Source organism: Cyprinodon variegatus, unplaced genomic scaffold (assembly GCF_000732505.1).
Source record: "Cyprinodon variegatus isolate N-32 unplaced genomic scaffold, C_variegatus-1.0 Scaffold347, whole genome shotgun sequence".
Taxonomy (NCBI): Eukaryota; Metazoa; Chordata; class Actinopteri; order Cyprinodontiformes; family Cyprinodontidae; genus Cyprinodon; species Cyprinodon variegatus.
Window position 1 is genome coordinate 619456 of NW_015150800.1, and position 24215 is coordinate 643670.

The window sequence follows — 24215 nt, forward strand, 5'->3', positions numbered from 1 at the left end:
TGTTTTTTTTCAGTCTATAATTGGCTGTTTACTGGTCAAATCCATCCTACATAAAAACTCTATGCATCTCCGAATGGGCATTTAGGTGTAAGGACCATTTATAGGAATGAAAAACTATCTAAAATGTGCAGTTATTTTTAATACATTAGAAGCCTTCTGATAAATAATCCTAAAGTATTATCCAATTTTCTGCCGTGGTTCAAGTAGTTTTAGTTCTACTCCTGAAGAAGTGTAAGAATAGTTTTGTTGTTTCGACCTGGTGCATATACGACAAATAAAGCTGACCATAAAGCATGAATATTGATGCTTTTTTAAAAAGTTGGGCAACCATTTTTTTTTCAGTCTAAACCTCCGTCCCAGCAGTACATAACTGCAGCTGCGCACCTCAAATAATTACATTACCTAAGTTCATGCTATGATATGCAGACACTCTGTCTACAGTAAAGAAAATCAATCACTGCATCCTTACGACCTGAAAAGGCCAAGCGGAAAAAGCAATATATTTAATTTAATAATTTGACTTATTTTTATTTGAATGCATGGGTCAGTCAGACCTACACAGAACACAAATGAATAAACCTCACAATGTCAGGCTGTGATTTAGATGAGGCTGTGGCAAAAGTAACATGTTTCCCTTTCAAAGCTTTTATCCAAATATTGACTATACGAAAAAGGGATGCATCATGCTTAGCCACACAGAAACTTTTTTTCTATTAAATGCCAATATACAGTACTTGGTGAGACAACCACATCTAATTGACAACTTAAGCGTGTCAGGTTGTCTGGGGGTTTTTAGAGGACCTAAATGCAGAGACTGAACCTAAGGTGGTTTCTTTCAGATTTGATCCAAATGGTGGCAACTGATGCAAAAATCCAACAATAACAATATCCAGCAAAACTAATAAAACAGGAGATGTCAAGGAAAACATACATGAGGAGGAATCAGCAAACAGTAACTGAAGAGCAGGAACATAAATCCAAACAGAACAAAGACTGGAGTAATCAACTGACTGGGAGCAGTGGTGAACAGAAGAATCTAGAAAGGAGCTAGGGGAAGGAGACTGGCAAAAAGGGGTCAACAAAGGGTAAACAAGAGATACATACCTGAAATACAACCAAAAAAACATCTAGAATGACATAAAATTGAAACAAAACCAATGGCAACTCAAAAAAGAAAACTTAAACAGAACCAAAACCATGACAATGCATAGAATACAGGAAAGCATTTTGATTGTTCCTTTATCTTTAAAGATTACATTTTTGTCACCATGGTTTCCTTAAAATCAATAAACCTTCCTGTTTGCTTCATTTTTAAAAATTTTATAACAATTTTCATATTGAGGTAAAATAGGTATACAGGAAGCCCTTTTCTCATCTCTTTGTATAAACACAAACATGCCTTAACCCTTATGCTCTATTTCTGTTTTTAGAATTCTCATCTTCTTTCAGTATTATTCTGCCACATGTTTTTCTTGGGAAATTGCTTATTGATTTTCATCTTGATTTAGATTTAGGGTATATTAAAGATTTCTGAGCATCCCAGACTCAGATGTGTTGAGGAAAAAGATTTTTAATAAAATGCCCCCATTCCTTCACTGCCTTTCATCCAACCTCCTTTTTTTTTAACAGCAGTGCTCATAGAAACTAGCATGAGCTGAGGCAAGTTGTAGCACTGAGGATGACCCCAAAAAAAACGTAAACTGAGCCAAATGCAGATTCTCCAAATGGTTCGAAAGACTACTATGCTTCCTTGCAAAGATATTCATATCTGTTCAACTTTTTCAGCAGATATGACATTGTGTTGCTTTTAAGTCTCTATGTTAACAGTGTGTTTTATATGTTTTATAAGAAGGAAATTATATTTGACTTGTATGTTGTCTAATTAAATCTAACAAGACAGTAATGTAATGTTTCATAAAAGAGTTAGCGTGTTTTCATAGGCAACTTTAAGCAATGCTTTCCATTGGGTCTTATTAAAAGACCTAAATTAAACAAAGCTGAACCAAGTTATTGCAGCTGTTACCCTAAATGACTGGAATACATAAAGCCTTAAATTGTTAATAACTTACCAGGCATTAGTTTCATTTTATAAAATATCCAGAGAGTCCCCTCAGGTAAAATAAAAGGATGCATAATGGGAAATTCAACGGGTTTGCTAAAGAATGCACAGGCCGTAAGGGTGGCAGGAAAGAACAGAGATAAATACCTATGGTGTGTTCTTATTCACTGAAGCATTTTATTTTGACACCATCCTGTAAAAGATGTCACCATGTGATACGTAGAATACAGTGATGGATCAAACAGACAAAGCAAAAAAGAAGAAGAAACAGGCACAGTTTGGTTTCTGTCAAGCAGCTGTCTGATGATGTTATGTTGCACTAACAGATAATATACATCGGAGACTCTCTTTTTCCATCCAATCATGTATTGCTTTTAACAGGACCAGGTAAGCAAATCCAATTGGGGTCTCTCTGGCAATTTGTCTTCCAGTCACAGTCTGTTAGCGAATTAGTTTCAAAGATGAAAATTAATCTCAATTAATCCCTAGGGCGTTAGTTTGGGCTCAATGCAATCAACATAAATCAACCGTGCACTAAAACATTGCTAAAGCGGTGCCATAGATTTGGACGCCTCATTGGTGAACGCTACAACAAAATAAAAGTATACCAGAAAAAAAAATTATAAACTGAGCATGCTCCACATCACACATTTTATAGAATAGGTTTTTTTTCAGACATTTCATTTATACAAATGTGAATAATTAGTTGTTTTTGTTCAAAAGGAAACATATCAAACATTAAAAAATTCAATCATACCATTTCCTGTTCTGCATTCATGAGTGACCTTCAGTGAGGTTACTTAGTTGGAAATGACCAGGCTGAACATCACAGGGGGATTTTTTGTTACCAACACAAAAGAAAACCAAAAAGAAAGTCAGTGTGTCCACAATAGCTATATTTTCCTGAATTGTCTTTTAGTGATCCTTTGTTTTCTGAGTGAAAGGTATAAAAAAAAAATCCTCAGCAATCTCAGCACTTTAGGGCATGGTGGGATTATCCAGGCTAGAGTAATTCACAAAGTATTGCTTCAAGAGGTCTGCAACCTGACTGAGTGGTAAAATATTGTAGAAACCTCCTCTGTATGTTCTTCAAAAGTGATATTAATGTTATTAATCAACTATGGAGAAATAATATTGAGTAAAACACAAAGGTTACTTAGCATGTCAGCTACTGTAGCTAGTCTTAGCCTAGCACCTCAGCCAAGAAAATTTATGAAAATATAAGTGAAACACTTATTTAATCTATTTTTTTTTTTTTATGAAAAAGAATGATTAAATGAATGTGAGTCTATATATGGCTTTGGTATGTTATACTTAACCTGCATTAAGTTTGGTAATAATATGTTTCCTAAGTTTTTGTCAGTAAAACTTTTCCAATAAAATTGAAGCTTAAGTAGATTTAGCTCTATAAAGGCTGCTAATTAGCCTTTCATTACTGGATAAAGACTTTTTTTTTCTGAAAAAAAACAGGACTGTCTTTAAGAACATTTTACTGCCTTAAAAAAACATATTTCTAATCCTAACTTCTTTACATTTTAATCCACAAGTCAGGTGGAAAAATTACACAAGTCAGCTCCAAAAGTACAACCTTTAAAGAAGACCGGCAAGAAGAAAACTACTAGAAGCCCTCTTTAAAGTTAGCTGCAGGCCATGAAGGGGAAACACTGGAAGACTGTGTCCTAGTCTGATGAGTCCAAAACTGAAATGTGTGACCTTCCTTAAAAACAAACGTGCCTGATCTTGGTCATATTAAAACACATGCAAACTTGTCCGTACATGCTTTAAAAAGGCTGATCAGTAAAGCGGGTGAAAATTATTTTGCATATCTAAAACAAGCAGAACAGAATGCTACATTTTTTGCATGTGGGCCTTTATGGATATGCAAATCATATTCATATGAGCAAAATGCTTAAAAAGCTGGGTGGAGTTTTTACTGGGTAGGGGCAGATTTTCTGTCAATATAGCACCTTTGAAAATCAGGTGCAAACTCATATACAACATTTCTGTGGTTGCTGTAGCTCCAAAGGACATACTGATTATATGATAAAGAAATGAGGGAGAGTCTGTGAATATCAGTCAGGGGAATAAAGATATATGAACATGCTGACACAAATTAATGCATTGGGACTGCAGACAACCTTTACTATATGCAATAGGTGGGTTTCAGGCACATGGTTTTGATGGTATGTGATAACAGATGGAGAGTATTAAGCAAAATAGCAGTTGCAGTGAGCCAGTATTGTAGGGATTTGGATTCAGTTTCAAATGAAATATTTAAAAAAGAAATATGTTGGATTTGAACCATATTTCATAAAAATAATGGTTTTCTACCAAACAATAATTTGCCAGAATAATTTGCCAACAATCATGGACCAAAGACATTTCAAACTATTAGGTTATCCATCCTGCTACAGCAGATGGACATCTATAGATCTGGAGGACTATAACTTTTTTTGTCAGCAGGTAGGTCCAGAATCTCAGCCCCACAAAGCCTGTGATAATTATCATCCCTGTTAGTTCATACATTTACATAACAGGAGAAGATTACTGTAACCGTTGGAGCCCAGCCTATCTACCTAATGATACCAAAAGAGCCTGGGCAGCCTAAAACTTTCAACGCAGTCTGTATTAGACTCACATTTGCTTTAAAATAATTCCTAAGTACTACACCTTAATAATAACAATACGAACAAAGAAAGTTGCAGAGATAATACTGATGATGGAGTTTGCAGACATGAGGCACCAGCAGACTGCTCTGCCCAATCGCAGATTTCAAATCCACTTTTTCCAGCATTGAGCTTTTTTACCTTATCCTCCATGATTAACTAAAGCCTTTGGCACTCAGTGATGAAATAGTAGAGTAGCCGTTACAAGTTTTGCATGTCCATAGCTACTTTGCTTTATGCCTTTCATCTGCCATGTGACGTCACATGAAAGCAAGCAAGTATTTACCCTAAATACTCTCACATGTCTAAAAAGAATTAACATTAATTAAAATTAAGGTTAACATCACCAGGGAACAATCATCACCCCATTGATCAAAAGGGGGGCAAAGTTAATATGTCTTGGAATTTTTTGCACAAATTTTATTGGAGTACGTTATACAAATTCCTCATCATTGTTGTCGTGATTGTTATTGTTTGGTTTAATAATTCTTTTCATTAAATTTCCAGATCCATGGCAAAAACCTTGACCTTTCTTTTTGAACCACACTCAGACTGCTAGTAGCACACACTGTTTACTCATTTAAATAGGGAGAGTCAAAGCAGCTTGCTGGTCTGTGTAGATCACAGCACTTATTATTTCAATTATTTGAAGTATGTGTGGTTATGTGCAGATAAAACTATGTGTAGCTACAACTAAAAATGCATAACCCTTTTCACCAAGACTGGAAAGCCTTTCACACTAGATGGGAAGATAGATGGAGTTGAATATAGGGGGATTTTGGAAGAACATCCTTTAGTGGTTGCTAAGGACCTGAGACTTGGAGACAGATTTACTTTCTATTAGGTCAGTGGCAACATCCACATATACAAACAGCTTCAAATACAGCAGTTCAGAAGAAAGCATTTTTATTCCCCATCCAATTTGACTTAACTTGACTATATTGCAAAGAACAATGGGGACAAACATCATTTAATTTAAAGACAACTATTGATGTCAAGCTATGTTTTATATATAACCAAAACCACTAGGCTGCTTATTGAAACATATGTTTCTAATCAGATTAAAAAGTTAATGCAACTTTTGTTGTGAATTAATTTTTTTTGTTTTATAACAGGTTATTTTAGCTTATGTAGTACATTTGAAGTAGATTTCATTTAAAAGTATGTATAAATGTATCATCATTTACAAATGCAGCAACCAAATGTTTTGCTTTGAGCAGACTGGACCACTATGTCCTTTCCAGTGGGCCAGAAGTAGAACAAAAATTGGCTAAATAGGCTTTAATTTTTAAGTTTCAGATGGATTTTATGTGATTTTTTTGTTTAATTAAATAATTTTACCTCATATTGTCCCACTTGCTCCCCTGAACTTTGTTTTATGACATTTGCTTCTGTTTTATTTTCCCTTCCGGTGTTGTTGCTTTGTACTGCTCCTGCTCCCACACACGGATCCTCCGGTGGGGTTTTTCTTTCCTGTGCTTAATTTTACCTTCACTCACCCTGCCGAATCAAACCCTGCTTCCTAAACCCCAGTGGTGAACCAGTTGTACCAAGAGGTCCTCAACTATCTGTTTTATCCTTACGCTCCTCTTCCCACTCTAGCCCCGTCCTCCCCTGGTGTTGACCCAATCCCCTTGCAGCGAACTGGAAGCCAGAGCGCTGCAGGCACCTTCCAGAGAGGCAGTTTCGCTACAGGAGGTGGGGCGGCCGATTACGCCAATCCGTATCGCACTCTACAGTTCTGTCCATCCAGCGAGTCCCCTTACAGCAAGTCAGGCCCGGCACTCCCCCCTGAAGCTGCTCTTGGCAGGTCTCCATCTGTGGACAGCATCCAAAAGGACCCAAGGTGAGGAAAAAGCAAGACATCTGTGCTCTGGCTTGTTGATGAGGCCCTTTGCTCTGCTTCCTCTTCACTTTCACAAAATGTACTGAGGGCCAGATTCACCAAAGAATCTTTTTTTTCTCCAAGTATTACTCCTTACTGAGAGGAAATATTGATACTGACAGAATTTAGTAGTGAACAACAAATGGGTGCCAAAGATAAGTGTTGCTTCAACAGTCTGTAGCAACAGATAATTGACTGTCAGTGTTTGACAGTTTGGTAGACAAAAAGGTTGGCTGAATCTGGGCTTTAGTATGAGGCGCACATCATGCCACATCTTTCACTGTCCCCTCTGGTTTAACTGGTCTTGAAGCTCTTTCACACAACTGTTCGAATGCCTGCACACACTCCTAGGTCCTGTTTTAAAGTTTACCCTCAGTGTTAGGAGCGAAATTCGTCTCTGTCAGCAGCAATCAGTTACATTTGATGCAGCTGGGAGAAACGTTTGACGTGGAAAGCCTGCGTAAAGTGTGCTTTAAGAGGAACAGTGCTCTGCATGCAAGTGTGGAAGCAAGATGGAGACACTTTGAGATAAATAGGACCCATCAAGAGAGATTCAAACAAAGACAGCTTAATAGCTGTTTGAAGGCTGCTTCTTCCGTCTTTAAAACGATATTCCTAATGTGACAGAATTTCTTTCTGCTAGTTCCTTTTTTCTAACTTATGACTGATTTTAACAATATAAAGAGTCTGAATGAAGTTCAAGTATCTCAATGTGACATTTCAGCTTTGCGTTTCACACTGTTAATTACTTAATGAGAATGACCCTAAAAATGTGTATCACAAGCGAACAACTTAGAGCAGGCGGCTCCTGTTCCTGCTGTTTTCATTGCTCTTTTCTTCACCCACCGTTAAAGTGATTTTTTCTCTTTGCATATTGCACCCACCTTGTCTGTTTGCTCACTGTTTTGCTCTGGCATCATTGTTTTGTACTCACAACACATCAGCCCCGCTACATTGATCAAATGGACTTGCAGTTCATAGCATTTTGCTTCATGTTTACAACATGCACATCCAGAATCTGTGCCAGCCATATACAGCTCCACTATTTCAGGGAGGGTCCCTTTAAGACTGTACTTATACAAGAATTATGTGATCTAACATAACATAACATTTAAGACATTGATCTATATCTATTTTTCAACAAATCCCATCAGTTTTGCTACATTTATTTCAACTGAATTTATTTATTTTCTATCCGTACACAACAAAGTTTGTCTGAAGACAATTTTGAAAGCAGTTACTCATGATTTATCCTAAATTTATTTCTACTCGGTATTTCTGAATTAAGCCTCTGTTGATTTTTAACTTGCAGTGATATATTAAATAGTGACATAGTCTGCACTAGCAAGCTGAGCAGTAGGGTTTCCCAGTCTGGTATGGTAGCTTTGAGCAAGTACAGCGTAGTTTTGCGTGAAAAGCATAAAAAAGATGTATAGATTTTGCATGTTGTTGTGTTAATCTGACAAATCTCGGGCTCTCCAAAACTCCAATTGTTTTTTTTACCCTGAACAATGACATCAATAGTACAACAGAGTTAGTTCTGGCTGGGTGCAGCCCTCTAAGTGTCTGTCGTGCAACATAGGTCAGCACCTTTTGCACAGAACGCAGCTGAAACACGTCATTAAATTTGATCACAAGCCACACAGAAAGGAGCACATTTAAACTGTAGACAGCTCTTGTTGTAAAATATTTCAATAACTTTCATTTGGAATTGGACAAGGGTCCAAATTGTATCTCCTACCTATATCCCTCTCCATTTAAAAAATAACAAAACACTCTCCAGGGTAGAAAAGGAGCTCTGCACTGTGGTTGTGAATCCAGGCAGCTTTTAGTCTTACGCAAGTCCTTATGTGGTGGACACACATAAATTACGCTGTTCAAATTGGGACTAAAAGTTACAGAAATTTAGCGGACGGCTAAACCTCTCCATTATAAAACCCAAAACACATGAAGGTGTGTGCATTAGCATGTGTCACACAGCGTACTTATCACAAAGTAATGTATTTTTGTTACTCTGTGAGATTAGTTGTGCCTATAACTCCTGTCGTGCAAAGGATTGTGGGCAACTGTATAGCTCATAACAGTGTCTAGGGAAGTCAGAAAGTCTCTTTGCTAACTGCATTGGCACTAGAAATCATTCTGCTTCCTGGTCCTTTCTGCTTCCTAACTGTCAGCACAGTTCAGATATCACTTATGATGACTGGAATGCAGTTCCACACTCGGTTAAGTGTCCTCACCGATTTGAGTTATTCAGATCGAGGCTGGGAATTTTATCTTCAAGTGATTGTTTAATATGCCTCACATTGTTATTATTGTTAAAAATCTCTCTAAAAGAATATCCATGATTAATAAAATTGTATTTCATCTAATTTCATATTGAAAGCCAGTTACAAAGACTATGATTTTAGTTGTGTCTATTGTCAATCACATAGTGCCATTGTTTAAAATGTTTTCCAATAAAATCAACAACGTTCATAAGATAATCGTCTTAATGAATTTAATCTGACAGTTCATCCGGAATTAATTACAGGATTTTATTGAACTAAAAATCTCTAAAATGATCTTAGAATTGTATTTTTAATATCATTGAAAATAATTTAGCAGTCTAGAAGACAGCTGCAAGGACTATAATCTATCCTTGCTATGTGGGATTTTTGTTTTTTTGACAAAAAGACGAGTACGGCTCAGAAGTACCAGTTTTTGAAGCTTGGCCAAGATGTCAACATAGCTTTTATCTCATTATTTCCCAATCTGCCTAAAAATAAATAAATAAATAAAACACATTCTTACAAAAACTATATGTCAGGAACTCACTTTTCTATATAGATAATATTTATAATAAACATTAAAAAGTAGCCACCCCATATTTCTTAAGAGTACATTTTTATTCATATATCATTTTTAATGTATGTAATTAATGTAAACTAGCGTACAGAAAATACACTCGTAACATAGCAGCTCTAATATATCTACCATTCCTTAGATTATTGATCGCTTTAATTTGAAGAAAACAGTCATCCATTAAATGTGAAAGAGGGTCATTTCAGACCATTAATCACATGATAAGTTAATAGAGAAGTGGAGAACATGGAGCTAAGATTTCTCTAAGAGCCTTTCTTTGCCTGTCATATTCACCATCTTCCTTCCACCCACCCTGCCAGCATGCATGCCTTCCACCCAGTCCTTCTCCACCATTGCCTGATAACCAAATGTTGAGAGAGAAAGATGAGTCTAGCGATTGCGTCTTGATTTCTATTTACTAATCCTAATTATTTTTGAAAATTATTGAATAACTTCTTGCAAGACACGGAACGTCTACAACTCTCTTGTTTCTCTCTGCCTGTCCCCCCTCGATAGGTACGACCCTGAATTCCTTGTGTGGAATCAAAATCAAGCCGAGCAAAGAATGACAAAGTAATCCAACTATTTATTCTTACATATGTACATTTTGTCTATCTTCCCTTTGTCTCATTCACTGAATGGCTCCATCATTTTTCTATATGGCACCGATATTTGATCCAATGTTAATGGTAGCATGACAACATTTCATATTTGTACTGTCACCCATTTAGAAGTTTATTGAAGTGTCATATTTTAAAAGGAACTGGATTAGAAATCAGATCCAAGTTCGATGCTAAAATTTGAAATAAATAGGCTGCGTTCTCTATTTTAACATACAAACAATTGGTGTTTTATTTGCTATGTGTACAGTTTGCAAAAATCATCCAGTGTCTTTGTTTTTCGGCGAGTAAATATTCCTCATTCTCTCCTTTTCATCTTCCATTCATCATTTCATTGATTTATCAGCTGGTTGGTTCATTTAGTCACATGTGTGTCTTCATTGTCTGTTTGTGGGATTTCTTAATCCATCTGGTGTTGGCTGTGGTCATGTGGATGGCTAGTTTTTATTTCGGCTCCTGACTTTAATTTTTTTACTCTTTTTTTTTTTCATCTTTATTTAAAGAGCAAATTATTGCAAAACACCAAACTTTTCTGTAAACATACTTGCATCTGACTAAAAAGAATGGCCAAATATAAGATAAGTCATTAATATTGAAATTAGAAGTATGACAAGTATTAATGCTATAGCAATAGCACTTTATTTATAGAATTATAAAAAAATATATGTTCAAATTTCTTTGATGTTGCAAAATTGTCCAGCTTTAAAGAGGTGTTAAAACTAAAAGCAAAAATACATAGAGCAAGTGATCAAGAGAAAAGGAAATTACATCAGTTTTAAAGTTTTGAATACTGAAGTTTAAAAATGAACTGGTCTTTACTATTCTTAAATATTTATTTAAATCTAACATCAAGTACACATATAACAAACTTCCACAGGTTTAAACAAAGATGAAAAAATTTAAGAACTATTCATAAAACCTAAGTACAACAGTGCTACTACTTACCAAAGATTTAATACTGATTGCTGTAGCCAGCTTTTTATTAAAATGGACTCTCCAAAGTGAGCTTTGGAAAGTGTGTTCAGACCCAAAAAACAAGCAGCCTCTTTTCTTCAAAAAATATATTTAGAAGAAATAATTTGACTATAACAGAAAACAGAGCAATCACAGCATCTGGATTTTTTTAAATACATAAAGACCTTGCTATATTAATTATATTATAAGGGTACCTTGGCTTTTTATGTGTACATATATATATATATATATATATATATATATATATATATATATATATATATATATATATATAAATGCATATATGTGTAAAAAAATGGGGGGGCGGGGGGGGGGGTGTTGGGGAAGATTGCTGTGGACCCACTGGAAAAATTAAACAAACTTTTATCAACCAAAGAATAAGTTTTTCTTCAATGTTTGAGTTCACCTTCAGCTGTGACACTCATCCAAACCAAGCCGAGGAACAGACTGGATGTAGAGAACAGCCTGGTGTTTTGGTGTTACCTGGTGTTATCTGCTGTTTTTCACACTGAGCTATCGGAGCTCATCAAACAAGCTCAGGTGTCTATAAGTTTTATTCTGCATTTTCTTCCCAAGTCATCAAGTTTAAATGCGATAATAGCGGAGTTACTCGGAGGAGCTCCAGTTTTATAAATATGGGTTTATATTTTATTTTGCATCTGTTTTGATTGCTTACAAACTTCCTGGCAACATATTTATGTATTTTCTTTTTTTTTTTTTTTTTTTTTAGATCGAAAACATAAAATGCCTAAATATTCAAATTAAAAAACTAAGTAAACTAATTTTATTTTATAATCAGATACTGTACATTCCACTTTGGGACAATCAGCAAACCTTTGACTGAGAGGGGTACTCATGGTAAGACAAAATATTTTTGTTCATTTGTGGCTTCTAAGATGAGTCACAGAGGCCCTCATAGAGTAATGTATATAGATCAATCACTTCTATAAAGCTTTCAGTACTGCTAAATGTTCTCATTGTTTTAGATTATGTATTCAAATGTGGATTGCTGGAGTCACAAAGATTTAGGAATGGCTTTGTAACAGCTAGGTCAATTAATTTGTTTCCTATCTATTTTTAATGTGATGTTTTTATTTCTTTTAATCATTTTTAGCCTTCTGTCAGTTGTTAATGAGGTTCTATTTTTATGATAGGGCAATAAATCTTCAACTGTTTTGCTTGTGACCAGGTCTGGTGTTGGCATGTAAATTGAATGTTTATTTGCCTTTATTTATCTCTACTTTTTAATTAATTTTACTGACATAAAGTTAGTTTGGGGTTTGGAAAACTTAAGCGAGACCAAGGAGCAAGAATAGAAGCAGAGCTTTAAGAAGTCAAACACTCCACACTTAAATATTGTTTTAATTCTTTAAAAAACAAAACAGATAATATGAAACACTTTAACTGTAGCATCCTTACATCTCTATGTGCTGCTGTCTAAATTCATTGTTCAATGGTATTAGATTTTAACATTCATCTGTGATTTCATGAACTTTTAAGCTATGAGAAAACATTATTCCATAGAAAAACATATTTAGTGGGATTGCCCACCCATGTTTTTAGGAGTAGAAATCACATCGGTAGAAAAATGTGGTGTGTCCTAGTACAATGAATTTGTTAGGTTAGGTGGAAGGTAATTTGAAGACCCAAAAGCAGAGACGGAAGGATGCAGAGATTGATTGTGCTGATTTAATAATGTTCCAAAGGGCAAAAGAAGCAAAAGTCCACAAACAAAATAGAGAAATCCAGGAGATGTAAAGGGAAAACAAACATGTGGGGCAAAAAGATGACAAGGAATCAGAAAACAGTAACTGAAGAGAAGTATAAATGGGAGAATGAACAAAGACTAGGCTCATTAGCAGATTCGGAGCAGGTGTTGATAGAAGACGAGCTAAGGGAAGGAGACTGACAAAAGATAAAAACAGAGGGTAAACAAGAAATAAATAAGTACTCAAATACAACGAAAAACAACTAAAATAACACAACATTGAAATAAAACCAATGAAAACCCAAAAAGAAAACTTAAACCCAACCAAAACCATAATAGAATTGACCTAATAGTTGGACTTAGATAGTTTAAGCAGAAACACAGACTCTTAAAAACAAAGATTTCATTGTATTTACTACACGCACACATTCTTCTTTAGTTAAAGAACATTAAACACGTACAGATATAATTGTCTGTGTGATTATTTCTTCCCCTAGATATACAGNTATATATATATATATATATATATATATATATATATATATATATATATTAAATGGGGCGGGGTTATTCACATGCGGCAAATATTTCAGTTACAATACAGTTTCTGGTGTTCAGGACCTTATTGTCACCAAGTAAAAAAACTGCTCTTAAACAAACAGAACAATACATTATTTCTGCAAGTTTCTAGTATGTGAAATATGCAAGGCACTGCAATTGGAAAGCAGAACAAACAACTACAGTATATCTTCTTACAGAGAGTAATTTGAAACAAAAATAACATGGTGGAACAACTTTGGGTTGCAAAGTGGTGTCTTAATGGCGGACAAGACATCTTGAACAGTGTCCTTTAGGCGATGATACCCAAATAAGGGACATTGGCCAAGATGTAATCCAAAGGGAACTTTTTACTTCTTTGCTTTTTGTATTTCACAGGATTCTCTGTGAGATCAGAATGCATGGTTTCATCAGTTATTGCAGTGATTCCCATCCGCGGGTACTCATACCCATACTGGTCCGACCGTGTATTGCAAGGGGTACATGGAAATATTTTATTTCTTAGGTAGTAAAATAGAATAGATCTGTTTTGCTTTGAGGGGACTCAATTGAAAAATTAAACAAGCTTTTATCAACCAAAAAGTAAGTTTTTCTTCAATGTTTAAGTTCACCTTTAGCTATGACACTCATCCAAACCAAGCCGAGGAACAGACTGGATGTAGAGAACAGCCTGGTGTTTTGGTGTTACCTGGTGTTATCTGCTGTTTTTCCCACTGAGCTATCGCAGCTCATCAAACAAGCTCAAATTAGTTTTACTTTGATGAAAACAAAGTAAAACTAATTAAGTCAGCCTGACTATAAGTTTTGTTCTGATTTTTCTTCCCAAGTCATCAAGTTTAAATGCGATAATAGCAGAGTTACTCAGAGGAGCTCCAGTTTTATAAATATGGGTTTATAACATGATTTTATTTTGCATCTGTTTTGATTCCTTACTAACTTCCAGGCAACATATTTATGTATTTTCTTTTTTTTTTCAGATGGAAAACATAAAATGCCTAAATATTCAAATTAAAAGACTAAGTAAACAAATTTTATTTTATAATCAGATACTGTACATTCCACTTTGGGACAATCAGCAAACCTTTGACTGAGAGGGGTACTCATGGTAAGACAAAATATTTTTGTTCATTTGTGGCTTCTAAGATGAGTCACAGAGGCCCTCATAGAGTAATTTATATAGATCAATCACTTCTATAAAGCTTTCAGTACTGCTAAATGTTCTCATTGTTTTAGATTATGTATTCAAATGTGGATTGCTGGAGTCACAAAGATTTAGGAATGGCTTTGTAACAGCTAGGTCAATTAATTTGTTTCCTATCTATTTTTAATGTGATGTTTTTATTTCTTTTAATCATTTTTAGCCTTCTGTCAGTTGTTAATGAGGTTCTATTTTTATGATAGGGCAATAAATCTTCAACTGTTTTGCTTGTGACCAGGTCTGGTGTTGGCATGTAAATTGAATGTTTATTTGCCTTTATTTATCTCTACTTTTTAATTAATTTTACTGACATAAAGTTAGTTTGGGGTTTGGAAAACTTAAGCGAGACCAAGGAGCAAGAATAGAAGCAGAGCTTTAAGAAGTCAAACACTCCACACTTAAATATTGTTTTAATTCTTTAAAAAACAAAACAGATAATATGAAACACTTTAACTGTAGCATCCTTACATCTCTATGTGCTGCTGTCTAAATTCATTGTTCAATGGTATTAGATTTTAACATTCATCTGTGATTTCATGAACTTTTAAGCTATGAGAAAACATTATTCCATAGAAAAACATATTTAGTGGGATTGCCCACCCATGTTTTTAGGAGTAGAAATCACATCGGTAGAAAAATGTGGTGTGTCCTAGTACAATGAATTTGTTAGGTTAGGTGGAAGGTAATTTGAAGACCCAAAAGCAGAGACGGAAGGATGCAGAGATTGATTGTGCTGATTTAATAATGTTCCAAAGGGCAAAAGAAGCAAAAGTCCACAAACAAAATAGAGAAATCCAGGAGATGTAAAGGGAAAACAAACATGTGGGGCAAAAAGATGACAAGGAATCAGAAAACAGTAACTGAAGAGAAGTATAAATGGGAGAATGAACAAAGACTAGGCTCATTAGCAGATTCGGAGCAGGTGTTGATAGAAGACGAGCTAAGGGAAGGAGACTGACAAAAGATAAAAACAGAGGGTAAACAAGAAATAAATAAGTACTCAAATACAACGAAAAACAACTAAAATAACACAACATTGAAATAAAACCAATGAAAACCCAAAAAGAAAACTTAAACCCAACCAAAACCATAATAGAATTGACCTAATAGTTGGACTTAGATAGTTTAAGCAGAAACACAGACTCTTAAAAACAAAGATTTCATTGTATTTACTACACGCACACATTCTTCTTTAGTTAAAGAACATTAAACACGTACAGATATAATTGTCTGTGTGATTATTTCTTCCCCTAGATATACAGATGGCTCGGTAGTGTTTGCTGATATGCAGTGTTAGTTTTCCACCACACGTATTTTGTATATAAGCCAAAATGTTTGATTTTGGAGCTTTGCTCTGGGTTGTTATGCATTTAATGTTCTCTAACAAACCTCTGAGGCTTCACAGAACAGCTGTATAACAAATGAGATTGAATTACATAGAAATAGACAGTACTTACAAATTAGATGAATGTTTAAGGCAAATGATTGAACTGAATGTGATTTTTTGTCGTATTAGAATAAAGAGTACTTTATTCAAGATGTTTTTCTCTAAATTTATGAAAAGTCATTCTTTAATGGATAAAGAAATTAAGGCTGAACTTGTGCATCTATGAAAATTTGACTTTGGAAAACGTAAGAAACCGAAATGTGAACAACACAGTCGATACATTTATCTGTTATGGTGTGTACAGGTGACTCACCAAAACCAAATTCCTTGTTCATGAAAACTACTGACGGACATCACTCATTCTATCATTACAGTATTTTGTCCAAGCCTAAAAGATTCAATTTAACAGTGAACCACTGCAAAATAAAGCAAACACGATGGTTAATACAGGTCTATATTCAAAACAGATACTTTTCTCTTTCCCTTTTCTATTGTGTTTTTTCTCCCAAAAATCAAACCATTATACCCTTCCTCCTCGGAGTTTTTACACTTTAGGTTTTCCACATAGAATAAAGTTTGTTTTAATGATTTTTCACTTGTTCTTTCCACCTCAAATAAAACGACATATCCAAAGTATAGACTATATTACCCTTTAAGCCCATGAAAGTTTTAATTTGCATCATTGGTCACATTTCTACGAATTTCAACATTCAGACACGGCCTACATCATTAGTGCTTATCTACTGAGCTGATACTTTAGTGAGATGAGGTGTCTTGGTATGGACCAAAGGGTGCAAACCCAACCCACCTGCAGTGTAGTGTTCCAGAACAGATCCATTTTCTGCCCTTTGAACAGACAAGACAAGTGATTCATCTCTTGCTGTCTTTTTCTATAAGAATAGAGCTGTCTGTCACTGTAAATTTGCTGTACGGTTCTATCAAGCTTCAGTCTTGTGCACAATTCCCTTTGTTTCCACACATCATATCTGTGCTGTCACTCCCATTTTTAAGTCACACGTAGGGGACCTGCATAGGTAAAGAGTAATGGCAACAGCAATAGATTATAGATGTTTCACATCATCTCACAGTGCATAACCTATACTTTTGCTGCATTCAACTCTGCTCCACTAAGAAAGGAAATAGGGGAGTTGAAGTTAACTCTCTGCTATATCTGTGATCCATCTGGTTGCAGCGATGCATTACCACCGGACTTCTCTAAATAAATGTCCATGTGATTCTAAAAAAGAAAACCTTGCTGAGGATGATGTAAAAAAAATAGTTTGCATGTTAAGAAATGAATCCTTTGCTTGAAATATCCAGTGGGATAATTGATAAAAAAAAAAAAAGGCTAATCTAAATATTACCTATTTAATATCTATGCTCCAGTTTGGTATTTGTATAATTTTATTTGTTGTGCAGTTGCTCAAATTAATGGCATGCACTGAAAATATAGCACCTTTGAAGTGAAACGTTTTGAACTGCAACGCATGTATTAAACATTGAACATCTGGAATTGTTACCCAAGGATTAACCAGATTAACCTGATATCTTTGCAGATTATGCTAAATGTTTCTCTTTTTTACTTAGGGAAGCATAAAGCCTTAATTAGATTAATTCAAAATAAACACATTTTGGATAATATTTATTTAAGAAGTTTAATGTATGCACGGGTTGCGAGTGTGTAAGCTTTCTCGATAAAAAAAAAATAAAAAATACACCCACAGAAACATTAGCATTAGCCTGCTCAGGTGTAGCATTGGGTGTCTTATCAGCTTGTTAACCCAAGAAGTGACCTATACAAGGGTATGCCATCTTTAATCACATCCCATTGAGACACATGCTTCCTCTTTATGTGCCTGTGAAGAGCATTAAATGGCTCTGGATGTTTATGTGGGAATGTGCCTCGAGGCAGGCGGAGGATGAATGAGAGATGTGGAGACAAGAGATTTTCAAAAATAGAGAATTGTTTAGAAGAGAGAGAGGAAAAATTAGCTTTGAAATGATTCTTTTCATTTTTTCTTTTTCAAACACTGGGCTTATAGCATTGGCCCATTATAAAACTTAGAGACAAAGGCTTTCTAATCCTGGCTCTTTTGTTCAGCCTTTGATGGCTGACTGTGGGTGCAAGTCAATGAGCGTACAAATGTGATGTTTGTTGGCTCCTATAGTAAGGCACAGAACTTAGTGAATGATAACTAATACTATTTTGAAGCAGCACAATGACCTACGGCATCTTATGAAAGAATGTGCGTGTGTGTCCATGTGTTTATTTTTGATTGGAGCCAACAGAAATCATGTCCTTGGGGACGTTAGACTGTTTTTGAAACAAGAATAAGATACATCAAAGAGAAAGTAGTTTTGCACCAGATCCCAGAAAATGGAGTATCTGTGTGGAGCTCTAACTTCTCTGCACTGTCAAAGAGATTTAAATCAAAGTAGAAGGAAACTCAGAAAGAAAGAAGACAAAGCATGCAGAGAATCTTTAAATCTTGTATAACGACTGCAATGCTGGATTAGTATCCAGGTAGTAACATTAGTAAAAAGAACTAAGTAGGGGAATAAAACTTTATACTTATCCACAACTGGGATTACTTGGTCCAGCAGATGATCTTTATTGGTAAAAAACCCACCCCATCATGTACTTTGATGCCTCTCCCAGACATCTTTCCTCTCAGTTTGTATCTTTTTTCCCATCTGTCCATGTTCCCTTTTCCCATACAGAGATCCATACATGATAAAAGGTGTGTATGGGACTGCCTGTGTCTCTATGCCAAACCTTGAGGATGGATCCCTGTAGACCCCTGCTAACATGCTAAACCCAGAACATCTCTGGGCATTTTGAAGCAAGGGGTTTAGATCTCTGCAAGAGGAAGACCCAGACTGGTTAAAGCACCGGTCTTCATTCTCTTCCCCAAAACAATACATTTTATGTTTTAATAAGTGCTTTAGAGGAAGAATCTAGAAAATCGATGATGTAGTCAATCAGTGGATAATTTTAAAGGTCTTTGTGGATCACTAAGCATATAATGGTGTAAACAGCTCACAAGAAAGAGGTGAGGCAAGACTAAAATAGTACTAAAGTACGCTGAGATCTTATTTAAAATCGATGAAACCAATGCTTATCCTTTTGCCCCCTGCACCTTTCATACGTTTGTAGTATTTTGTTTCATGCTCAACATTTTCATTTCTTACCCGGCATGCAGACTTTTGTACCTACATTGATAACCAATGTTTTAAGGTTATTATTTTTCATCTTCTTGCTATATAAATAGAATATAATAGAGCAGAACAGAATTCAACTTTATTGTCATTACACTGTCACAATTAAAAATCAACGAAATGTAGTTTGNCCCAAAAAGAAAACTTAAACCCAACCAAAACCATAATAGAATTGACCTAATAGTTGGACTTAGATAGTTTAAGCAGAAACACAGACTCTTAAAAACAAAGATTTCATTGTATTTACTACACGCACACATTCTTCTTTAGTTAAAGAACATTAAACACGTACAGATATAATTGTCTGTGTGATTATTTCTTCCCCTAGATATACAGATGGCTCGGTAGTGTTTGCTGATATGCAGTGTTAGTTTTCCACCACACGTATTTTGTATATAAGCCAAAATGTTTGATTTTGGAGCTTTGCTCTGGGTTGTTATGCATTTAATGTTCTCTAACAAACCTCTGAGGCTTCACAGAACAGCTGTATAACAAATGAGATTGAATTACATAGAAATAGACAGTACTTACAAATTAGATGAATGTTTAAGGCAAATGATTGAACTGAATGTGATTTTTTGTCGTATTAGAATAAAGAGTACTTTATTCAAGATGTTTTTCTCTAAATTTATGAAAAGTCATTCTTTAATGGATAAAGAAATTAAGGCTGAACTTGTGCATCTATGAAAATTTGACTTTGGAAAACGTAAGAAACCGAAATGTGAACAACACAGTCGATACATTTATCTGTTATGGTGTGTACAGGTGACTCACCAAAACCAAATTCCTTGTTCATGAAAACTACTGACGGACATCACTCATTCTATCATTACAGTATTTTGTCCAAGCCTAAAAGATTCAATTTAACAGTGAACCACTGCAAAATAAAGCAAACACGATGGTTAATACAGGTCTATATTCAAAACAGATACTTTTCTCTTTCCCTTTTCTATTGTGTTTTTTCTCCCAAAAATCAAACCATTATACCCTTCCTCCTCGGAGTTTTTACACTTTAGGTTTTCCACATAGAATAAAGTTTGTTTTAATGATTTTTCACTTGTTCTTTCCACCTCAAATAAAACGACATATCCAAAGTATAGACTATATTACCCTTTAAGCCCATGAAAGTTTTAATTTGCATCATTGGTCACATTTCTACGAATTTCAACATTCAGACACGGCCTACATCATTAGTGCTTATCTACTGAGCTGATACTTTAGTGAGATGAGGTGTCTTGGTATGGACCAAAGGGTGCAAACCCAACCCACCTGCAGTGTAGTGTTCCAGAACAGATCCATTTTCTGCCCTTTGAACAGACAAGACAAGTGATTCATCTCTTGCTGTCTTTTTCTATAAGAATAGAGCTGTCTGTCACTGTAAATTTGCTGTACGGTTCTATCAAGCTTCAGTCTTGTGCACAATTCCCTTTGTTTCCACACATCATATCTGTGCTGTCACTCCCATTTTTAAGTCACACGTAGGGGACCTGCATAGGTAAAGAGTAATGGCAACAGCAATAGATTATAGATGTTTCACATCATCTCACAGTGCATAACCTATACTTTTGCTGCATTCAACTCTGCTCCACTAAGAAAGGAAATAGGGGAGTTGAAGTTAACTCTCTGCTATATCTGTGATCCATCTGGTTGCAGCGATGCATTACCACCGGACTTCTCTAAATAAATGTCCATGTGATTCTAAAAAAGAAAACCTTGCTGAGGATGATGTAAAAAAAATAGTTTGCATGTTAAGAAATGAATCCTTTGCTTGAAATATCCAGTGGGATAATTGATAAAAAAAAAAAAAGGCTAATCTAAATATTACCTATTTAATATCTATGCTCCAGTTTGGTATTTGTATAATTTTATTTGTTGTGCAGTTGCTCAAATTAATGGCATGCACTGAAAATATAGCACCTTTGAAGTGAAACGTTTTGAACTGCAACGCATGTATTAAACATTGAACATCTGGAATTGTTACCCAAGGATTAACCAGATTAACCTGATATCTTTGCAGATTATGCTAAATGTTTCTCTTTTTTACTTAGGGAAGCATAAAGCCTTAATTAGATTAATTCAAAATAAACACATTTTGGATAATATTTATTTAAGAAGTTTAATGTATGCACGGGTTGCGAGTGTGTAAGCTTTCTCGATAAAAAAAAAATAAAAAATACACCCACAGAAACATTAGCATTAGCCTGCTCAGGTGTAGCATTGGGTGTCTTATCAGCTTGTTAACCCAAGAAGTGACCTATACAAGGGTATGCCATCTTTAATCACATCCCATTGAGACACATGCTTCCTCTTTATGTGCCTGTGAAGAGCATTAAATGGCTCTGGATGTTTATGTGGGAATGTGCCTCGAGGCAGGCGGAGGATGAATGAGAGATGTGGAGACAAGAGATTTTCAAAAATAGAGAATTGTTTAGAAGAGAGAGAGGAAAAATTAGCTTTGAAATGATTCTTTTCATTTTTTCTTTTTCAAACACTGGGCTTATAGCATTGGCCCATTATAAAACTTAGAGACAAAGGCTTTCTAATCCTGGCTCTTTTGTTCAGCCTTTGATGGCTGACTGTGGGTGCAAGTCAATGAGCGTACAAATGTGATGTTTGTTGGCTCCTATAGTAAGGCACAGAACTTAGTGAATGATAACTAATACTATTTTGAAGCAGCACAATGACCTACGGCATCTTATGAAAGAATGTGCGTGTGTGTCCATGTGTTTATTTTTGATTGGAGCCAACAGAAATCATGTCCTTGGGGACGTTAGACTGTTTTTGAAACAAGAATAAGATACATCAAAGAGAAAGTAGTTTTGCACCAGATCCCAGAAAATGGAGTATCTGTGTGGAGCTCTAACTTCTCTGCACTGTCAAAGAGATTTAAATCAAAGTAGAAGGAAACTCAGAAAGAAAGAAGACAAAGCATGCAGAGAATCTTTAAATCTTGTATAACGACTGCAATGCTGGATTAGTATCCAGGTAGTAACATTAGTAAAAAGAACTAAGTAGGGGAATAAAACTTTATACTTATCCACAACTGGGATTACTTGGTCCAGCAGATGATCTTTATTGGTAAAAAACCCACCCCATCATGTACTTTGATGCCTCTCCCAGACATCTTTCCTCTCAGTTTGTATCTTTTTTCCCATCTGTCCATGTTCCCTTTTCCCATACAGAGATCCATACATGATAAAAGGTGTGTATGGGACTGCCTGTGTCTCTATGCCAAACCTTGAGGATGGATCCCTGTAGACCCCTGCTAACATGCTAAACCCAGAACATCTCTGGGCATTTTGAAGCAAGGGGTTTAGATCTCTGCAAGAGGAAGACCCAGACTGGTTAAAGCACCGGTCTTCATTCTCTTCCCCAAAACAATACATTTTATGTTTTAATAAGTGCTTTAGAGGAAGAATCTAGAAAATCGATGATGTAGTCAATCAGTGGATAATTTTAAAGGTCTTTGTGGATCACTAAGCATATAATGGTGTAAACAGCTCACAAGAAAGAGGTGAGGCAAGACTAAAATAGTACTAAAGTACGCTGAGATCTTATTTAAAATCGATGAAACCAATGCTTATCCTTTTGCCCCCTGCACCTTTCATACGTTTGTAGTATTTTGTTTCATGCTCAACATTTCCATTTCTTACCCGCGATGCAGACTTTTGTACCTACATTGATAACCAATGTTTTAAGGTTATTATTTATCATCTTCTTGCTATATAAATAGAATATAATAGAGCAGAACAGAATTCAACTTTATTGTCATTACACTGTCACAATTACAAATCAATTAAATGTAATTTGCATCTATCCAGCAGTGCTATACTGAATATAAATATTTCTTTACATGTGTAGAGACTATGAACTGAGACTATAAATGGTATATATATATATATATATATACAGAGAGTAATTGTAAGAAGCTTTTAAATAAATATGAAATTATATACAGATTATACAGGAAAGTTAGGATATGGATTATATATATATATATATATATATATATATATATATATATATATATATTATTACGGTTGTAATACAGGATAAATAATGACAGATGATAGCAGATATAAAAGTGTGGTTAAATAAGACATTAGATAATACCAAGCAGCAGTTAGTTTAATCAATCACATTTTATAAGATTCTAGGGGTCCGAAGTGTCCAATATATAACATTTTTAAAAAGCAGTTGAAAATTCAAGTGCCCAATTGGATCGTAGCCTTTTTAATACAAATTCTCTATTATTTCCATAAACACTGGAAATTCTTACCTGAAAGTAGAAATAAACTGATTCAGTAAGTTTCAAATGTATTGGTATAGGTACAAAATAATTCTAGGGTATGGTACTGTATTTAATGGGAGTACACAGTGAATTGGAGCCATCCAGTCATCCATCCATCCATCCATTATCTGACACGCTTGTCCCGAGTGGGGTCGCGAGGGGTGCTGGTGCCTATCTCCAGCAGTCAATGGGCGAGAGGCGGGGTCCACCCTGGACAGGTCGCCAGTCCATCGCAGGCCATCCAGTCAGTTCATTATAAATATTTGTAGAAAAGAACAAGTCATTTTTTAAGTTGATCATATTTGAAAGTTTTGTCACTTTATGCTATAGGTGTAATGACTCTGCAGTCTTCTAAACCAAGAAAATACAAGCTTCGGGTAAATGGGATTGAGATGAAATATGTTTTTTAAAACCTTTTAAATAAACAAAAAAAAAATCCCAATGTTGTTCTTACAAATAAAAAAAAATCCAGATTTGACTAGTATTTCTAATCTATTTTGATTATAATAACCAACAAAAGGATTGAAAAAATTTACTCTTAGTGTTTTTACCATTATAAATTGTCAAAAACATATTAATCCAATTAAAGTTTGATCAGTCATACTATCTTAAATAAGGGGTTCTTAAGTCTAGTTCTCAAGAGCTACCAACCTATAACCTTTAGATGCATCTCTTGTCTAACACACCTGAATCGAAAGGCTCAATTTCCTAATTTAGTTAAACAGAGGCATGTTAACCAACTCCTTTGGTTCAGGTCTGTTTAAAATGGTGTGCATTAAAAAGTTGCAGGATAGTAGCTCTGCAGGCC

At 35.2% G+C, this 24215-nt stretch overlaps 1 protein-coding gene across 10 annotated transcripts in view; it reads left to right on the forward strand.

Moving 5' to 3' along the window:
• LOC107091684 (catenin delta-2-like) overlaps positions 1-24215 on the forward strand; it is a 196579-nt gene that overhangs the window by 121245 nt on the left and 51119 nt on the right. For 7 of the 10 annotated variants that reach the window (XM_015385752.1, XM_015385755.1, XM_015385756.1 and 4 more), the window contains 2 exons: positions 6328-6571; positions 9968-10024. In XM_015385752.1, coding sequence (XP_015241238.1) covers positions 6328-6571; positions 9968-10024 — 301 coding nt within the window. The remainder of the gene's footprint in view (positions 1-6327; positions 6572-9967; positions 10025-24215) is intronic. The other 3 variants (XM_015385757.1, XM_015385760.1, XM_015385761.1) reach the window with 1 other exon arrangement.